Raw genomic sequence first — 20,424 nt, 5'->3', positions numbered from 1 at the left:
GCTCACTTCCTATTACTGTCTGGCCAGCATCTTAAAGCCCTAGGGAACCTAAACCGGAGTTTTCTTTCTGATTGGGTTAAACTTTGTCCTCTGGGTACACAATGTAAATATACAAAGTGTGCCATATGAACACTGTTCCAAAGTCCAGTAAATGTCAAATATATTATTTCCCTTCTATTGTAAAATGGGTAGTCGTAGTTTTTGGGTAGAGTTCACATAAGCAAGTCTGTTTTGATACAGGACAATGCTAGACTATTTTGTAATGACATCTGAGAGGTTTTTCACCATGAAAGTCAGCTGTTTATGTCCAAGCCTGCGTGTTTGTTTTTATCCTTATATAAAACCCCTACCATTCTGTCACCACCCATAAATGATGCTTACATAGTGCGAGAACTCCAGAATTGTTTGCAAATTCCTCATCGGTAGGGCCGTTACATACATGTTATGTTGTAAAATTCCAGTTTCCTCACCGCTTGTGCGAGTATATTCAGCTCTGCTCGAGTATTCAGCTCTGCTCCGAACAGGCTGTGCAGGCTGTCCATCAAGAGTATTGGCCCCTGTGTGTTTCTAGCTAGGACTGATGAGCCAGTTTGGTTGGTTTTTGAGTAGTGTTTTATCATGTTTTTTTAAATGGGTGATTTGCTGAAAGTTTAATATAACACTCTTGTTTAGTATTATACAAACATTTCATATTTTATTTTACATGTTCCCTGGAACTTTAAGCCTTCCTTTATCTGTATGGTCATGGCATGGTACAGCGGCTGAACGTGCTTTGGAGTAAAATGCTGTGGAACCCAGGCTGGTCATACTCAGACCACCCCCACCCTACGTCCGTCTTTCTCTACTCTTTCTTCTCGGCTTCGTCTTCTGGGAAGTAGACGCTGACCGTGAACTCGCCAGCCTCCGTGCCATACTTGTTCTTGACCACCAGGGCGTACTTGCCCGAGTCAGTTGCGGTGACGGCCGCGATGGTCATGCTGGCAAACTTGCCGTGCTCGAACTTGAGTGTGTAGTGATCGTCAGACACCAGCTGCTTATCGTTCTTCACCCAGCTCACTTCAGGTACGGGGTCGCCCCACACGTTGCCAGTGAGGTTGAGGGACTGAGAAATGCAAACAAAAGCCCCAGGTAGTGCAGAGAGCACGACGCCCACGCTATAACGCGGGACGTTATCATACGCATGAAAAGGCTGACAGACTAGTTTTCCCTTCTCAAAAGTAATCCATCATTTCAGGTTGGTGGAGTGTGATGATGAGGCTTGCTGTCACCTACAGAAGAATGAGACAAAATACCTTGCCCTCCTGGATAGTGACCACATCTGGCAGGCCGCCCACGACACGAGCCCGGTCTACAAGAGGAATGGAGCAGTTAAGTAAAAATGTAAGCCACCTGCTAAATTAGAATGTGTCCCCTGCAAGACTCTCTCACTCCTCATGCTACCTGTCATTATTTACCAGGACTGTCTGAATTTCCTGTGTAACGAGACTAATGAGCAAAAGCATTTCATTTGCAAGACATCTGGACAGGAGACGCAGTCTTTGCGGTATCAGCGAGTCCTGCATAAGTGAAACGGCTCAGAATAGCAACCATGCTTTTGCAACAAGCTGTTTTCAGGAAGGAACGCAAAAAAATGACAGCAGACACAATCACTTACTTCTCTCTGCGATGGCTGCCGCCCTGAGGCAGGAAAAGAGATAAGCACACAGTTAGCGGAGGCTTTAAATAGTATCAGAGCCTGTCAAGGTGATACAGCCTACTTCCACACTGCAGTATCAGGAAATGTCTGAGCCCAGGCCTTTCAGAAGGAAGCACTGACATATCTCACCATTGGAATAGATTTTAGGATTATGTCTTTCCCCTCAGGAAGTTACTGACCGTGATCATTTTGTAAAGTTTATGAAATCAGAAACAGATTATGAAGACCAGGTGTGGATAAAACCTCTCCCTGTTACACTTCATCACTTACTTCAGTCTCTGGAACTCTTCAAAGGCTTCCTCCCATACTTTGAAAAAGAGTAGAAAGAGAAAACTTTGAACCTGTTTAAAAGCCTTAACATAAAATATATTTTTAAAAGCTTCGACAAGAAAAGAGTAGGCAATTAAAAGTGTATTCCGAACACCTGAAACCTTACTTTTTCCAGTCAGGTCAAGAACTTTCTTGACATTGGCTTTGCCATCAAAGATGTCGATGGAGTATTTGCCCTTGTCTTTGTTGGTCGGCTCTTTGATTTTTAGCCACAGTTGCTCTCCTGTGACTCCACACTGCACTCTGTCTGAGTAGGAGATCTTTGACTCTCTAAACAGACACAAACAAGCTAACTTAGCTAGCAGAGCCGTGGCATGTCATTAAGGGCCACAGCAGCACCTACCTGTACAGTTTATCTAACGTAAAAACAGACATTCTAACGTTGAGCATGAAAGCCTGCCAAAAATGTTTAAACGTTTTTAACATTATTTTAACTGATGAAAGTAGTAATATTATGGTCTGTTGGTGGACTTCACCATATTGCCTCATGCTGGAGTGGATGTACAGTGCTATAGGCAGTATGTTGTATGACACATCAGCCCAAACTCCAGCATTGTCCACTGGTGGATGTGGCTGTGAAAATAAAAAAAATCTAAAAATAAAAATACCTTTTCTATTTGTTCTGGCACTGACAGCAACATTCCCATTATCAAGAAAGCCAAAAGACGGGAAATAACCTGCACGGACATATGAGTGAGAATGTGGAAAAAAAACCTTACTTGTGAAGCCAGCCAACACGGAGCTCGTCAAAGTAGTGCACAACGTTTGTGGAGAGGATGATTCCATGTTCTGTGCTCTCGACCTTCAGCTCGGTGGCAGAGTTAGCTGAGGTAGTGAAGAAGAGACGTCAACGCTAGCATCAGTTTTATATACTGCATGGACTCTTAATGAGCTGTTTACAGAAAGGTATGGAGGTTTAAAAAAAAAAAAAAACCAGCTCACCTATAACTCTGAACATTTCACTCAGCACAGCCTGATAGCCTGTTAGGGGGAGCCGATGACCACAGGGGTGTTAGAGGACTAGGCACGACAATTCATCAACTTTGGCACAAAGTTGACATCATTCACATGTTGTCAGAACTCTTGTGGGCATTAAAAAGCCACTCACCAGCTTCGGTCAGGTTGAGCATGGTCTTATCCTTTCCTCTCTCGTCCCACAGTGTCACCTCATAAACACCGGCGTCTTTTTTCGAAAGCTGTAGGAGGGATAGAAAGGAGGGAGTGGAAAAGACTGGTCGCAGCTGCGGTGTGGAGCAGATATTAAAAAGACTTCGGAATGAACGAAACCACAAGAATCTGCCGTAGGAGAAATCTTCTCCTACGGCAGATTCTGCAAGGCAGTCAGAGATGCCAGGGAAGGAGAAGACCACAGCGACACAGAAATCCAGAATGACTTGGTGAGAACTTATAAAGGGAATGCTCCAGACTTTTGGTTCTCTCTCGTTTTCTTCATTAAGTTTGCTTTTTCCCTACTTTGCTGCTCTTATTTACAGGCTGTAAATTAGACAGATACTGCAGTTATTGCCAGTGCCATGCAGGCAATAACTGCATTGCTCTGCTTTGCATTGTTACATTATTGGACACTACAATTCAATACACCTCAGAGGACACTCAGGCCTAAATGACTATACACCAAGATTTGGTGAAGGTGGTATTGGACATAGGACATTATTTTAAAATACTTGTGCTATCAGTTTCATTAAGCAAAGTCCACATATAGTTTAAGGCCAAACTATATGTTTGTGATATATGGACATAAATGTTTCTAAATGTATGTGTGGATGTGTGGGATGTGTGTTTTCCAAGCATTTATACAAAAAATATATTTGCCTTTAAACATAAAGAAATCCACATAAGACAATTGCATGAACACGTGGCTGAATGAGTGGCAGAGAGGCAAGATCACAGTGAAGGCTTCATGACAGGTACCTAGCAGAGGTGTGTGGGGTTCCCCCTCTCACCCAGAGACCTCCCATCCCTCTCACCCAGAGACCCCCCATCCCTCTCACCCAGAGACCCCCATCCCTCTCCCCCAGAGACCCCCCATCCCTCTCACCCAGAGACCCCCCATCCCTCTCACCCCGAGACCCCCCATCCCTCTCACCCTGAGACCCCCATCCCTCTCACCCTGAGACCCCCCATCCCTCTCACCCTGAGACCCCCCATCCCTCTCACCCAGAGACATCCCTCTCACTCTGAGACCCCCCATCCCTCTCACCCAGAGACCCCCCATCCCTCTCACCCCGAGACCCCCCATCCCTCTCACCCCGAGTCCCCCATCCCTCTCACCCTGAGACCCCCATCCCTCTCACCCTGAGACCCCCCATCCCTCTCACCCAGAGACATCCCTCTCACCTAGAGACCCCCCATCCCTCTCACCCTGAGACCCCCCATCCCTCTCACCCTGAGACCCCCATCCCTCTCACCCAGAGACATCCCTCTCACCCCGAGACATCCCTCTCACCCCGAGACCCCCATCCCTCTCACCCAGAGACCTCCCATCCCTCTCACCCAGAGACCTCCCATCCCTCTCACCCTGAGACCCCCCATCCCTCTCACCCTGAGACCCCCATCCCTCTCACCCAGAGACCCCCCATCCCTCTCACCCAGAGACCCCCATCCCTCTCACCCAGAGACCCCCCATCCCTCTCACTCTGAGACCTCCCATCCCTCTCACCCAGAGACCCCCATCCCTCTCACCCCGAGACCCCCATCCCTCTTACTCTGAGACCCCCCATCCCTCTCACCCTGAGACCCCCCATCCCTCTCACCCAGAGACATCCCTCTCACTCTGAGACCCCCCTGCTCAGCCAAGAAGCTGCCCGACCTTGCCGATGTTGAAGGACAGCACTCCAGCAGCAATGCCAATTTTCTTAGCATCTTCGTCATCCTCTGCAATCTCAATTCCATCCTTAAGCCAGGAGATCTCGGTGTCGGTTTTCATGTTTCCTACCTACGGAGGAGGGCGGGGAGAGACAGGGAGGGGTCAAGAGGAAGAGGAAGAGATGTAATATCAATCAGTTTGTCCCTGGAAAGTGAAAACAATCTTCTGTTTCAGCCAAATGCCTGGCCTTACCTTGCATTTCAGATACACGTTACATTCTGGTGTGACCTCGAAACTGAGGTACTCCACAAAGTGAGGGCCTGTGTGCCAGAACAGAAATGTGAGAACACACTGTATATATTTAATGTGGTTTCTTTCTTTCTTTTCTTAATTCGTTAATCACATACCTTGTCTCCTGACCCACTCAGCTCTCTCAAACTCAGACTTCTTCTGAATCTCAGCAAATTCTGTGTGGGGAAAAAATAAATGAATATTTGATAAAATACACATGCATGCTTACATATAAACGTTATTTTCACAAGCAAGTAAATACTGTGCAAGCTAACAGGAAAGCCACACTGAGCACTTTGGTTGAATTCAGCTTAGGCAAAGGCTGCTCAACTTCTTATGAGCTATTACTGCCCTCTGGTGGATAAATCAGCAGTTGCAGCACACATTAATGGGACCGGAGGCTCCGGTTAAACTGAAGGGAGTGCAGCTTCATCATACCTTCTTCAATAAGAACTAAGCTGGTCCGACCAGTTCCTTTGCCGTCAACCAGGTTAAATGTAAAGGTCCCTTCATCCGTGACTTCCAGGGAATCCATGAACATCTCAATAATGCCAGTGGACTTGTCAAAATTCATTGTGTATTTCTGCAAAAAATGGAAACGTAACCATGTTTTTGCACATGAGAAACAGAAGAAAGATGGACAATATTCCAGTAGTTGTGCAAAGAAAAGCCTCCATCATTGCCTTACCTTTCCTTGAGTAATGATGTTGTCATTGAAGATGTATTGCACTTGGCAATTAGAAGTAAACTTGGCAACCTGGGCCCAGAAACGCACACGTCCTTTCTCCTGAAGCTCAACTGCCATTTCAGACTTGAAGGGAATAACTGTGAAGCAAAGAGTTAGTGAGCTATTTGGAAATTAGCCACTTTAATTCGGAAATGTTAACTAATCATAATATAGTGGAAGAGTGGAGAGCTGAAGGCCATGTCTGATGGTGTCAATCTGATGGTGGTGTCATTGTGTACGTGGTGGGATACTTACTGGGGTACTGATGCTCATGGCTGATTTCCAACAAGCGCTTCAGACCTGCATAAGCAGAAAACCATGAATTTCATTCATGTGCTGAAGTGAATAAAGAATTCTATAATTTCCTAGTACCAAAAAAGGAATGTGAACGCTTATGCTTTTTCTTGTCCTAAGCAGAGTGAAAAGAAGGCATGTCAGCCTCAGATGACGGAGAGAAGATTTCCTGGGAAGGATTGGGAATGAAGGGTTCTGACTACATTCTGCCCTTAAGACGTGGGAGACACCGCAGACAAATCATGTCACTGGCATCAGCTAGAGAGTCAATCGGACTCACCCTCCTCCGTCAGAGTGTAGCTAGCAGAGACTCCGTCGGTGTTAGTGACAAAACAAGAGTAGGTGCCCAGATCCTCCAGAGAGGGGTCATTGAAGATGGCTCTGGATCTGAAGACAGGTCAACAAAACAAGCAGGAATGTGAGAAGCAAACTCAGGCTAAGCACATGTGCTGTTTGGACAATCCATTGCCAAAGGGGCCTGAGGTCTTTTCAAATATAACTTCAAGTAGGTTCTCTCTTGATTCTTGGGCTGAGTTTTGGCTGGCTGATATTCTCCCCATTTTACTCCCCACACCTGTCCTGTCTGTGCCTTCACAGCGAAGCTCGGCACGCAACTCGGGCGGCTTACAAGCAGCATGCCTGTACCCCTCTTCATAGAAGCTCCCAAAGTCAATGTCCAGCCTGCCCAAGCGCTTAAAAAAAAAAAAAAACACCCAACGCTGCCGTGTTAGAAAACTCTTCTCCTGCGAACAAAGAAACTATGGATTTTGCTTACCAAAGGAAAGCACATTGATCCTGAAAGGTGAGACATCGCAATCAGTTTTAAAAGGTAAACTCACTTCCCGCCGACCGTCTGAACAGTGAGGCGAGAGGTATCAGTTAGGGCCTTGTAGTCCTTGGACCAAACAAACTGAGAACCTTGAGCCATCTGGGAACACTCGAAAATCAGAGAAATCACGCCGTTGTCATCCACATCCACCACAATTTCATTAGTTCCTGAGGAAAGACCACAGTAACAGCATTCAAAATATAATGAATGCTAACACAACTGACAAAAGTGAAGGACATCTGAGAAGGGCTGAGTTGTTCTGGCTACTTACCTGGCCGGGTCTGAGCAACAATGGGGTCTGATGTTTTGGAGGGTCCACCAACACCAACCACATTCTTAGCGTGCACACGCAGCATATAGGACTTGCCTTCTTTCAGCCCAGTTATCTGAGTCAAAGAGAGAATCTTTATTCTCTTTATTCTCTTTATTCAACGCTCCCATACGTGGAACCGCCATCTATTTGCACCAAGCTCCCACTTTTTTTTACTGCTACTGATCAAAGATTGCATGCATCACAAGAACTGTGTTGGTCAAGACAAAGTGGCCCCTGATTGATCGATCTTCACATCGTATTGGCCAGGCGCAGGACTTCTAAATTTTCCTTGCCTTCATGAATGTCTGCTTGGTGGACCTGTCCTGGACACCTCTCCACCTGCCCTTCTCCTCTTTGATGTCCACATAGTAGCCGGTGACGGCACCGCGGCCGTCGAACGTGGGCGGCTCCCACAGCAGTACCACGGAGTCCTTCCGTACCTCTTGCACACGTAGGCCATGGGGAGGCCCTGTTTTATCCAGACAAAACCCAGAAACTTAACAGGTTCCTTTACTGCGTGCAGGTCAGTGGGTGATTGGATAAGTAAAGGAAAAATGTGCATCATCTTGAGGTGAATGGAGCGCATTAACCATGCCCTTATCTCCTTGTAATTTCCCCTTGGGGGGAACTGCTGATTATGTCCATATTAAACGACATTCTATGAATCCAGTAGCTGGAGTTAAGCGAGTTAGATGAACCCTCATGCTGGTTTAGGGCCTTCATTATTAAGGAGGCGAATAAATGGCCTCCACTGCTGTAGCAACCGTGTTACTAGGCTGTTCCAGTGGGCTGATTTACCTGGCACCGCAACTGTCCACTCTTTGCACTCAGTAGCAGCACTAGGGACAGATCCCTCGCTGATACCAGCCTGGTTAACTGCACGCACCTGGAATTCATAGAGCGTGTTCTCCTTCAGGTTCTCGACCTGCTCACAAAGACAGACAGATGAAGGAACAGGAGCAAAAGTCATTTTAAACATGTTAGAAAGATCTCCCACAACACGGCAATCATTTTTTGGTCTGACATGTATATTACATTATACATGTAAATGATACATTATATTATAATGTATGCAAAGCTTCAAAGTACAATTTAATCGCACGTGCTGAAGCCCAGCAATTAACCTTATAGGTAGTGCCAGTGATGATCTTCACATTGATCTCGCGCCATTGGCTCTTGATGCTGCCCTTAACGGTCCTGTAGTCCAGATAGTACCCCCTGATGTCGGCCCCCCCGGTGTTAGCAGGGGCCCGCCAGCTCACCACCATGCAGTCACGAACCCGCTCCACCATAGTGACAGTCAATGGGGGTGAAGGCACCGCTGGACAGGAAATGACATGAGTTAACACCCTAAAAGTTCTACCCTAAAGCCTCCTTCTTGTTCCACTTTTGGGTCTTGGGAATTTTTTTAACCTCTTTTGATATGAACGCCTAATTCAGGCCCCACAGACACTAGCATGTATGACTGTACTTTTGAAGCAATTACTGCACGTCAAATAAACAAAGCCAAAATGATGCTGCTGTTGCTAACATGCTGTCCAAGTTAAGCAAGACATTCTGTAATCAGTAAGGTATAATCAGTACATCACTACAAAGCAACATGGAATCAACTGACCGTTGTTAGCATGATAAGTTTATTCAGACGAACCGAATATAGACGCTGGGAGCTCACGAGTATGACATCAACCATAACAACTGGCCCAAGACAGATTCTGTTCCTGAAGTGCACTGACTATACCTTTTAAACATTTCATGCAATTCAATCATTCCTTGTTTTGCCAACAGTCAACGATTACATCATCTCTTGATCAGTAAACTAATGCAAACTAATGTTTCACTCATTTTGTCATTTTTGAGCATGATGTTTCAGAGGTTACAAGGAGATAAATGCATGCATTCATTTCAGATTAAAATCAGACCTCCTCCCCCTGCTTATGTGAGAACTTAGGAGTCTGCTTCACACCTCACAGTCTGCTTCTACTCACTGTGCGCTCCCTTCCAGGACACTGTGGCAGATCTGGGCCCTCTCTCTTTCGCTGCACCCCTCAGCCAGGTAAAAGCTGGGCCACACCCCCCCATACCCTAGAGTCAACCATGAAACACAGCAAGAGACACACTGCATGGACACAGGCGACACCGAGCTACACTCTTTCGTCTGCCACCGGCCTTCGACGTGCGACCGCATCCCAAATTCAAGGCAGTCGGTGTTGTTATGCTCAGCGAGGCGACTGCATTGAAGGTGTGCAGTAAGTAAAGACCTCACCGGGGCCAAGGTTACAGAAGTGAATGGGGGAAGGGGGGTCATATTATATCAGAGGACATGCAGAGACGCGACATGTCCATGCAGCATGTGCAACGGGGACATGCAACACAGTGCAAAACAGCAACATTTGGCTCTGTGTCGAGGTATGGGAATGTCATCCAAAGGGCCCTACATACTGATCTGGTTACTGTGCACCAACAGGGATTCTGGAAGGTTCTGTGGTAATTAGTGAGATGAGGGCATTACTCTGAGGTGACCGTGAAAAGTGGAGGAAAGGATAGCCGAAACAATCTTATTGTGCTCAACAATAAAACCAAAAATATAAATAATGTAAATAATAAAGGAAAGAAATTCATTCCTTTGGGCCTTCTCACTCATTTTCATTTCTGTCCATTTCCACTGTGTATTAGGGATGCAGTGATAGGTTCTGGGATATCGGCACTCACTGATGCACGCTTTCACAAGGCAGGCCTCTGAGTCCCCCGAATAAGTGCTGTATCCAGCAGAGTTGACAGCCTTCACCCTGAACACGTACTTATCTCCCTCGTTCAGTCCGTGGCACTCAAACCTGCAGGCCAAACGGGGTCCAACACCGGTGAGCCGCAGGAGACCCACCGGTCTGTGCAAACAGGAAGGGGCCATGCCCGGAGGAGCCCACTTACCTGGTGCCTTTCACAGGTTTGTTGTTGCAGGGGACCCACACCTCGCTGCCTACCACACTGGCCTCAATATAGTAGCGCAACAGAGTTTGGGCCTCCTTAGAAGCCCCATAGGTCACCACAACGGAGGAAGCCGTGTTTCTGATGGCCACTACAGGCCCTGGTGCCGAGGGCAGGTCTGAAAGCGTCGAGCACACCACAGAGGGAAGCGGACAGAGCCAAAACACAGCATAGTGCTCACATCACATTTGAAAAAGAAAACATTAGAACAAAATGCTGTGCTGCTAGCATCCAGCCTTAGCTTTGACGTTACTTCGACAAAGAAACCCTTACCCAGTCTGTCGGCCACGGTAATGGATTTGGTCTCCTGGGACGGCTCGCTCACTCCTGCCGAGTTGCAGCTGCGGACACGGAAGCTGTAGGACTTTCCCTCGGCCAGGTCAAACAGCGCAAAGCGGGGAGACTTAACTGGCATCCCGGTGTTCACTCTCTGCCAGGTGTCAGTGCCGACCATACACTGGGAAAAGGTACACAGGGCAACCTAAAATCACAGCTTCAGAATAAAGCACTACATCCTTAAAAGAATTACATCCTTAACAGGAAAACTTCAAGGTAGAAGCAGTTTGGTGTTGTGAGGAACACTTTTTGGTGTGGGATAAAACCATTTTTGTAAAGAACATTGAAGGAATGGTTCAATCACGCACTCTAGTGTTCGCTAACCCTTTACATAAAAGTGTAATGCTTTATTTAATTATTCTTCCATCACCATTTAAGATCATTGATTGGTAGAGTCCAGTGGAAAGCCAGGGAGCTTAGGATCTGAAAATAATCCCTTATCACCGATCTGAAACGTGAGTGCAAATACACACACATTGCAGAAACACAGATTATGTCTTTTCCCATGTCTACCCACCTTCTCCACATAATACACGACCCCCTCATGGCCCCTCTGCACAGGGGGATTCCAGCCAAGCACCACATAGCTCTTAGTGGCCTCAGCAACTGCCAGATCAGAAGGAGGCCCAGGGACTACACCCACTAAGGGAAAGAGAGAGAAAAAGATGATTCATATTACAACCTCAACAGCCTCTACCCTCGGCAAGTAGTTGCTGTTACTTTTATATTTCCTAGTTAGACTGACTGTCTAGATTCCAACAGAGACTCGAGACAAAATGCCTAGCTGATTGTCGTGTGTCTTATGAAGTGTTCAGCGTTTTCTATTTGATACCTTACCTGTGGGATCTTCCTCAGTGAATTTGATCATACCAGTCCAAGGGGCAGAAGGACCAGCTTTAATAAAAGAATATATGTACTCACTTTTATTAAAGGAAAAGGATACATGTCGTATATACCAGCTTTAACACAGGCAGAGTGACGTATACATGTGTACAGCCGCTGATAATTGACTTGTTTTAATGGCTTTTATTCTAGACAGCCACCCCCCCAAATCTCTCACCTCTCAGACGGGCACGGTCAGATGGGTCCATGGCAACCACAGGGTCAGATACCCGGGAAGGATGGCTCACCCCACTCCTGTTAAGGGCGCGGACCCGGAAGACGTATGAGCGTCCCTCAACGAGCCCAGTGACAGGAAAGCGGGCGTACTTCACCGGGGTGTCATTACACTGGGCCCAGTGCTGGGTGCCAACCTCACACCTGCAAGAAAAACCTAATTTGGTCATTGTTATTGCAAAATGCATGGATTATCCAATGCCAACAGTGCTACCATAGCCTCCCGGTCACTGAGGCTAAGACGCTGACCTGTCTATAAAGTAGCCCAAGATGGGACTGCTGCCCTCGACTGCAGGCTGTTTCCAGGTCACCACCACATAATCCTTATTAGCATCATGACAGCGCACATCAAGCGGAGCAACAGGAAGTCCCTCCACCTCCACATCAGCATCTAACACGCGCACACACACACACCCAACACTTTGCTCACAGGTGTCACATCTAATTATGGCAAAATAAGTACAACATCTGCTCTTCTTATTTCTACATTTAAATCGCAACCCCCATATACTACAAACATACATGTATAAACTGACAACACATTATCATATTAATATTATCATTAAAGCATAAAGCAGTTCTCAGACCGTTCTCTCACTGGTATCCCTGTGGTGACTGCAGCTTGATTTAAAAGCAGCATTGCGTATGAGAAACAGGGGCCCAGCCTGCTGGTTAAACACATCACACATGGAAAGCACCCCACAGTAGTAACATCTGGTGCTCAAAGTGGGCCAGTACTCTCTCCTACATTTTACTCTCTGGTGTACCGTGACCAGTTTTTGTACACTGGCACTTCTCTCAAACTCCCCATTCGCTTTTCTACCCTTTCCGTGGCAGGTCCTGAGTGAGTCATTACGACACTTTGGGTAAACAGCTACTTAATGTGAACTTATGTTAAAGTTCTTGCATGAGCGTCACCTCTGACGAACACGTAGGCGGAGTGGGTGTCAAAGCCGGACTTGGTGTTGACACGCAGGGTGTAGAGTCCCTCATCCTCCTTGTTGAGGTGGACCAGGGTCAAAGTGGCCTGCTTGCCACTCCAGTGCATCTGCACCCATTTAGAGGGAGCCAGAACAACGCCTGATCAAAAAGCAAGGAGACCAGTTATTAACCATAATTAGAAATATTGACATTATTGTTACAAGAAAAGCGAACTGGCCACATTTACTTAGTCAGTACAGAACAAACAGTATATGTGTGGTATAACCTAACCATGAATACTGACACTTAAATGTGTAACATATGAATGGTTTTCTTAAGTCAAATTTCTACCCACCATTCCTGTACCAGACGACCTCGGGCTGGTAGCGCTTCACAGTGGGGTAGACGATGACAACGCAGCCCAGGCTCATGGTCTCCCCCTCTCTGCCAAAGGCAACCCCAAACTTGTCAATAATGGTGGTCCTGAAGGTGACGCCATGTTCAGGACTGTAACCATCTGCGCAGCACAAGAGAGTTACAAATTAGACCACAAGTGCTGCAGAGCAGACGCATTCTTCGATATGGATCTACATCTAGTTAAAACGTGTGTCCTGTGTTTCATTAACGGTATAAAAAATAAATAAATAAATAAACTGAATTTTACAGAACTTACGTGGTCTTTCACTCACTTCTTCATCTTTGAATCCTTTAATATAAAACATGTAAATAGGTGGAATTCATTATGAATGACTAATCAAATGGAAATGTAGTCATCTTTACTGCACTTGAGTAAGACCCTGAACACTGACTGCTGGGTTTAAATCAAACCAACACTTCGATGTTTCAGCTATTCTCTACAGCAGCCAGCACTGCTCTGAAGGTTTTAATACATAAATATATGAATACATGCATTTGGTCTTGAACTGTAATCTTTGCAAAAGTATTTTAAGTGTACCAGCAGATCACAACAGTGTCCTGCAGCCTTATAATATAGAGCCACTGTCTCTCCAAGAGTTGGCTACATCACAGTAACTGTCCGTTTTAGTAAGTACAGTAGAGAACTGGTTCCACTACCAGAAACAATACACTGATATCAAATCAAATCAAATTAATGTCTAGTCCGTTTTTCTAGAGGTCTTAGTTTGTCTCGATGATGTGCAGGTATCCGAAACCCATCCCGCAATATATACCACCAACACTTATATAAGAGACCATAATAGGGGTTAGGTGGCCCCGTCAATACCAAAATCAGATAAATGATCGTTTAAGTGGCTTGTGGTTTGTATTTCCTTTTTTTTTTTTTTTTTTTTTTTTTTGCAGGAAATGACTTTTTATTAGACAGGAGGTGGATTGCACATAGATGCCAGCGGGGCCAAGTTTAGAAAATTAACCTATGCCAGAAGTGACGTTACCCGGAGTCGCAGTAACCCACAATGCTAACTAAAGTAGCCTTAAAAACGTAGTATAACGACTACGATTCTAAAAACATATCTTGACAGATTAACGCGCTTACATATGGAAAACTAATGAAATCTCATCTGCCCTGCCTGTCTTTGCCGCGTGTTAAGCGAGAATCCTTCTCGCAACTCTGGCAGTCGGCAGACGTGCGCGCAGCGTTCTTGAGGAGGAAGTTTATTTTGTGAATAATATTTAATAGGCTGTACTTAGGAAATGTTCTCTGTGTTCTGCCATGACCACAGCAACAAGGTTTACGATACACTTGTTTGTCCGTGAATGAGATATTCTGTGGTCTCGGCGGTGTATGGCAAATGTTGAGACCGAGTTAAAAATCACCTGCTCATTTAGTCTCGAGACCGGTCTTGAATAAAAGTCTAAAATAAAAAACAAAACCCAAACAAAAAACTAGATGGTGACCCGACATGTCCTATCAGCATGTTCTATTACCGCAATTAAGGTCACTATTACATTATAAGATGACTAACTTATCTCAAACTGTCAGCCCTTATTTGAGCTTCGTAAAGTCACCTGACCTGGATTCCTGGACAATCATAATTTCATCAAAGCATCCTACTAACATGCACACACGAAAAAGCAGATCCACTTGAGGATGGGATGATGTGGGAAACCTACTTTTAATGATCACTGAGGCAAAGGCAGACTTCTCACCCTTCACATTAAGAGCTGAGATACGGTACTCAGCAGTGTCTGTGAAATCACACCTGTAGTACAGAGGAACAGTAAGGCCTCTATTACTCAAATAATAAATACATATAAAATACATTTATAATAAATACATCTATTACTCAAAGTAAATACATTTATGGTACAATCCACCATAAGGCAATAATTTATACCATGTCTTTGGTACGTTGCTATTGAAGTCTATGTAAAATATCACCAAAAAAAAAAAAAAAAAGATTTTAGCACTATCTCAGCTCTCTTACTTCTTAATTTCCAGGGAGTGCATATTGTAATTGCTCTCTGTGATGTACTTCTCAGGGTGAGCCTTGGCATCAATAAGCACATTATTTTTGTACCTGGTAGGTAAGCAGAGAATTAGGCACTGAAACATAATTTAAGCCTGACAAAATGAAAAAATATAATTCAGCATGAAGGCCTGGGCCACCCCCTTGGATATGTGTGTGGGTGTGTTCTAATATGTTGTTTCTGTGTTAAACAGAAATAGGGCTCACCAGGCCACGCGAGGTTTGGGCCAGCCAGCCACAGTGCAGTGCAGGGTCACATCCTTGCCCTCCCAAACTGTCTGTCCCCGTGGCTTCACCACAAACTCCGCAGGATGGGTCAGGCTGTCCAGGTTCATCTTCTTCCGGAACTCCATGTTCTCTTGCATCTACAGCAGGTGGGCAGTGGGACATGAGCGCATTATCACCTGCACCATATCTGAATGCACTCTACATAAACAGTGAAACAGTTTGTGAATAGACGTGGACACTTTTAAACGCAATAAGATGGTTGGTCTTTAGCTACAGGCTCAATTAACAGACTAGGAGTCATAGAGCTGTAACCTTCTTTCCCAGGGCCATGCGCTCAGCAGACTCCCTCATGCTTATACTCCGGCTCTTCTTGTGCACTCTGATCTTGTGGTCAGTCTCTCTGGAGAAAAGGTTCCTCATGACCACATAACCCAACCCTTCCTCCTTCAGCTCCTCCTGACTCTCCATCAACTCCTGTGTGGCTAAATGACTGAGCAGAGAGATTGAATCTCTTAGGGGTGGGTGGTATGAATGCAAATGATTTCTCAGCATCCTGAGATATCTGAACAGCCATGGCGATTCAGTTTAAAAAGAAAGAAAAAACACGATGAGCATGATCTCTATTATTATGGCTTTTATGAGGTGAAAAAAAGAGTCAGTATCAGGTTTAGCACTTCAAGCCATTGGGGTATGAGAAGCATTTACAGTCCTAAATCCTCATTACAAAAAAAAGTTAACTACTGAATTATTTTAACAGTTTAACGTAACAATTTCACCAGTTTTCATTGTAAACAGGAGCTCCAGTCACCTGCTTCTAAAGACAGGCACCACGTAGCCGATGACCTCATCTTCATGGCCGACGGCCAAGTAGAGGCGTCTATCTTTTTTCGTGATGCTACTGAGCTTTTTCACTTGCTTCTTCTTCAAAGTCTTCACCCTGAAGGAGAGAAGCAGTTACCCCTTGCAGATTGAACTAGTGGGTGAAATAAGTAATAAATCATGCTGAGTCTGATCCACTGATTTGGCGGCTTGAATGCTACCGTTAAAAGCGGCAAAGGAGAAAAAGAAAGCAAACCACCACCCTAAAACCAAGGAAAGGAAGCTTCCCACTGACGTGGAAGTGCATATAGACTACTACACACGGCACTGTTCCTGTAGCCCTGCAGGAATAAGATTGAGTGGGTTACTTGGGAATGATGCATAGTGTTATTTGGAGTGCAAAATGCAATGACATGCTAATTTTTAGAGTGGTGGTTAAAAAGCCTCCAAAAACCATCACCAAATAGTATTTAAAACTAAAACTTCACCATGCACAGGAAAAGCACAATGTTCCAATGATTCCTGTTTCCAATAACAGGCTTTTAATGTACTTTAAAACAGCATTACATAGCACATTCACATTCATGTCATTAAATCACATTTGACTTTGCTCATCCACTGTCTTATTTGGATTTAATAACAAGCATGTAAAGGTATTTTCAGTGTGGTTCTTTTTTTTGGTTTGTTTTTTCCACAATTCATCCAGCTTCTGCCAATCATCTCCAACCATTAAGTACTGCCAAATCTTTGGATTTCAAAACAGTTAAAAAAAGCTTTGCTTTGTTTGTGCAGTCCAAATCAATCCAAGCTTTTTCCTTGCCACACAATGTTTTCTACACATTTTCGATCCCAGGATCTAAAAGCATTTTTTTAAGCTCACTGAAACACACAAAGTCTTGTTGTTCCTCATGTTGATAAGTGAACTTTGTGTAGAGTCTGCTGATACAACAAATGAACAACAAATAGGCCTCTGAATTGGACCCTAGGATGAGATAAACCTAGAGGCATGACAACAACCCTGACACATATCCAGCCGCCAGCAGTATAATGAGCTTCCTCCTGTTAGCTTTGTTGATAAGTATGGCACTGTGGTCCAGAAAGCTCTGCTATCTGGGGGGGATTCACTGCTTATCTCTTGTGCTGTTACAGCTTATCTGTGGACTACTGTGGCTTTCAACCTCCACATTCCTTTTGAATAGGACCACAGTAATGCATAGTATATTTGTTAACCTGGCTTACAATTAATCCACAACAGAAGTGGTTATATAAGGAAGATTTACCTCAGATAAAGACAAAACGGGAGATGAATCTTCATTACTTGTAATGAAGACTAAACAAATAATATAAACTGCATACATTTTCTACAACTACAAGTACATTTTCTATTAAAGAAAGAGCCTGGGTTCAGACTACATGATATAAAAAGGTACATAAAAAGTTCTGAGCTGTTCATCTTCTCAACGAACCCAGGAAGCAGAGTGTACAGTCTCCAGTACAGTTACAGTCCTCTTAGACCGCTATGATTCTGTGTCCCAGGGGCCACATATAGTCCTTGAACCCATTAATAACCTTGCCATATTACAGCAGAGGGGCTCAAATTCCCCCTCGCCCGCAGGGTCAGGGAGAACAGTGGTTAGCACACAGGCAAGGTGTCACCTCTGGAACAAAAGCAATCTGACCTCATTTCACTGTGCCATGCTCTCTCTACCATCCAGCTGACCACACCATTTTGGCACATTCAGCCTTTTACGGTTGCACTGAGACTGGAGTCTCAGCTAAATATTAGCACTTTTTAATCTTTTTCTCCATTACAAAAGTTTTTCAGTGCTGACTGTGTTCGTAGTCAGCAATTTAAGTATTGTTTTGATCCAAAAATATAGAGCAAAAAGGTCATGATGCAGCATTCACTGCATAAAAATAAAGGTGTCTGGATAGTGCCATGAAACAGAACGATAAAGCAGCCTCCACAAAACTGCACCAAAACAAAAAACTCTAACACAACACAGGACAAATTGCAGGAAAACAGAAAAACAATTATAATAACACATTAAAGCAAAGAAGGGATAAAGCAGAGAACTGCAGCAAAATGTTGTTTCGTATCTCCAAACCGGATATATCGAGGGTAAAATGTATGGCTGTACTTTGAGTAGTAATTACTCAATAACATGGCAAATGTGCTCAGATTTGAGACAGTCTGGAAGAAAATGATTCAGACATGCAAAATACTAAATGGCAAAATCTGAAACCCATAAATCATTATGGTAATGTTTCCCAATCAAGTCATCTTTATCTCAGTTCCCAATATGCCTGAACCAAGCAAACAAGAACAGCAAACACCCAGTACATCTGTGCTGGCAGCTGCGACAGAGCAAAAAAAAAAGTGTGCCGTCTGAAAGTCCCTGAAGTCTGGTTTAGACTGATTCCTTATCCAGGACCATGGGATGCCATCCGAGACCACGCCATGCTGAGCTGAGTTAGCAACGTCCTTACACAGGAACTTTGAGACCAGGTGTTGTTTGAAAAGCACCTGGGCCTCTTAGGGAAAGTGCTTTAAATCATTGCTGAAGGCACTGAAGTGATTAGCAAGTAGCGGATTGCAGAGCTTGCTCTGCACCAGGCCTCAGAACCACATGCTGAGCAGCACTGCCTTCCCCAGATCTTCTTACCCCTTGCTGCTCACGTGAGCCGCGTAAGATTTGTGGCTGACTGACGACAGCGAGCTTCGGTGGTAACTGCTCTCATAGTGCGTCTCGAGCTCCCGCTGCTCCCGCCGCTCCCGTCGCACTTGGATGGATCCCGACATCCTGAGTGGATCGTGGCCGTGCCTTTTCCCTCTCGATTTGTACCTTTAATACTGCCAATCGAGAGGTAAAGCAGCGACGTGTAGGTCAAGGCGTAAAATATAATATTAAAAAGTTAGAGTCCTTAATAAACAACACAGAGGCCGAATGCGCGGTTGGTTAAGGGATAATCACCGGTTTTTACTATATGTAAATTACATTTTAATAATTACATTAAACAGACTTTCCAGCAACTACTTGATAAACTGAGTACTTAAAATGCCAGAAAACTACTACTTTACCATATTAAAATATTAGAATATATGCCTGGTGTAAACACAGTCTCTGCCTCTCTAGAGGAAGTAGGGTTCAACATGTTCTCTGGGCAAGAGTGCCACACCATACCAATAAGTCTGTGGGCAAGACTCCTAAGACTACATTTGCTCACATCTGTAACGTGATTAAAATGGTAAATGTTAGTTAGTTTGTTTGGTTTTTTCTTTTTTTTTGGGGGGGGGGGGGGGCATCAATAAACGTCATTTATTGGGCTTCAGATCCCTGACTGAATGTAGCATTATGTCATAGGCCTAAATTATGTCACAGCAAATTTAAAGTAACTAGCGCTTGGATAAAAGAAGTGATGAGCTACTTGAAGTAGACTACTTTTTGAAAATACTTCAGAAACACAAGCAAAGGCTACAACAAAAGCATATTATGTCACACATCTCGGTAATGATTTCCTTTGTTTGTGCAAAATATAGGGTAGTTATCTAGGCTTAGATGCTGAAAAAAGAAAAAAAAAGTAGTTTCTTACCAAACTTCAGACAGTGCAGAAAAAGGGGCCAGAAGTAGCTGAACTCCAAAAGTAGGTGAAATCCAGGCAAGGCAGCAGGCACAGGGCAGGCACAGGGCAGCCGAAGGCAGGACGGAACTGCACAGGATTAAAATAATGCTGCCACTCGGCACATTGCAGCCTACAGTCGCGACCTTGTATGGCCGGCAGGCCCGATAAATTTAGCCCGTGTTGAGAAGGCAGGTCATCTCAGCTGCCCGGCTATAAAGAAGACCCGGAGCACCCGTGTCGTGCCAATCTCAAACATTATGGAGCAAGTGGGAACACTCAAGATACCGAAAAAAGCCCCGCAGTGCCTTTAAAACGTTACAGTGAAGGGGCATTTTAGGAAGATGTTCACTTATCCCCCCCTTCTGTCTATAAGAGAAACGAAATAGGTACCCACAAAGGTTAGGGTATTACAGCAAGACAGCTAACCATGCTTATAATTCTTTTATGAATACCAAATGCACATTTGCAGAGGCTTTTATTGAAAAACAATGGAGTATTAAACTGAAAGGTTTGACTAGTGGCATTTAACTGACTTTCAACTGCATTTAAGAGGGAGGAAACAATACAAGCTGCCTAAAGGACAGCAACTGAGGTTTGCACAGCAGTACATCTGGCATCAAATCTGAGAACATTTTAGGAACTGGTGT

The 20,424-nt window shown here is 44.7% G+C and overlaps 1 protein-coding gene across 1 annotated transcript; it reads right to left on the bottom strand.

Annotated features, from left to right (window-relative positions):
* Window positions 1-500: 500 nt before the first annotated feature.
* myom1a (myomesin 1a (skelemin)) lies at window positions 501-19,866 on the bottom strand. The gene is made up of 37 exons (XM_026996156.2): window positions 19,748-19,866; window positions 18,820-19,007; window positions 16,143-16,271; window positions 15,647-15,824; window positions 15,314-15,471; window positions 15,065-15,157; window positions 14,751-14,839; window positions 13,333-13,365; window positions 13,015-13,176; window positions 12,657-12,818; window positions 11,988-12,129; window positions 11,683-11,882; window positions 11,460-11,516; window positions 11,140-11,264; window positions 10,560-10,743; window positions 10,230-10,404; window positions 10,014-10,135; window positions 8,429-8,625; window positions 8,103-8,229; window positions 7,598-7,773; window positions 7,263-7,377; window positions 7,002-7,158; window positions 6,443-6,549; window positions 6,124-6,168; window positions 5,830-5,966; window positions 5,580-5,724; window positions 5,258-5,317; window positions 5,103-5,170; window positions 4,854-4,979; window positions 3,135-3,222; window positions 2,969-3,007; window positions 2,746-2,851; window positions 2,133-2,296; window positions 1,967-2,003; window positions 1,655-1,677; window positions 1,293-1,348; window positions 501-1,102 (listed from the first exon to the last, which is right to left on the bottom strand). The coding sequence occupies exons 2-37, from the start codon at window positions 18,954-18,956 to the stop codon at window positions 842-844; spliced, it is 4,380 nt and encodes a 1,459-aa protein (XP_026851957.2). The 5' UTR covers window positions 18,957-19,007; window positions 19,748-19,866; the 3' UTR covers window positions 501-841.
* Between the last annotated feature and the right edge of the window lie 558 nt (window positions 19,867-20,424).

This window comes from Electrophorus electricus, chromosome 19 (assembly GCF_013358815.1).
Source record: "Electrophorus electricus isolate fEleEle1 chromosome 19, fEleEle1.pri, whole genome shotgun sequence".
Taxonomy (NCBI): Eukaryota; Metazoa; Chordata; class Actinopteri; order Gymnotiformes; family Gymnotidae; genus Electrophorus; species Electrophorus electricus.
Note: the sequence above shows the minus strand (reverse complement) of the source record. Positions and strands in the feature narration are given on the sequence as shown.

Bases quoted from the DNA above. Each gene is read 5' to 3' on its own strand.
- myom1a (XM_026996156.2), bottom strand. From the start codon at position 18,956: ATGTCGGGATCCATCCAAGTGCGACGGGAGCGGCGGGAGCAGCGGGAG. The intron at 13,177-13,332 runs GTAAGTTCTGTA...TGTGCTGCGCAG, and splicing joins AGAAGTGAGTGAAAGACCAC to ATGGTTACAGTCCTGAACAT. The intron at 7,774-8,102 runs GTAAATCAGCCC...TGGATAAAACAG, and splicing joins GTGGACAGTTGCGGTGCCAG to GGCCTCCCCATGGCCTACGT.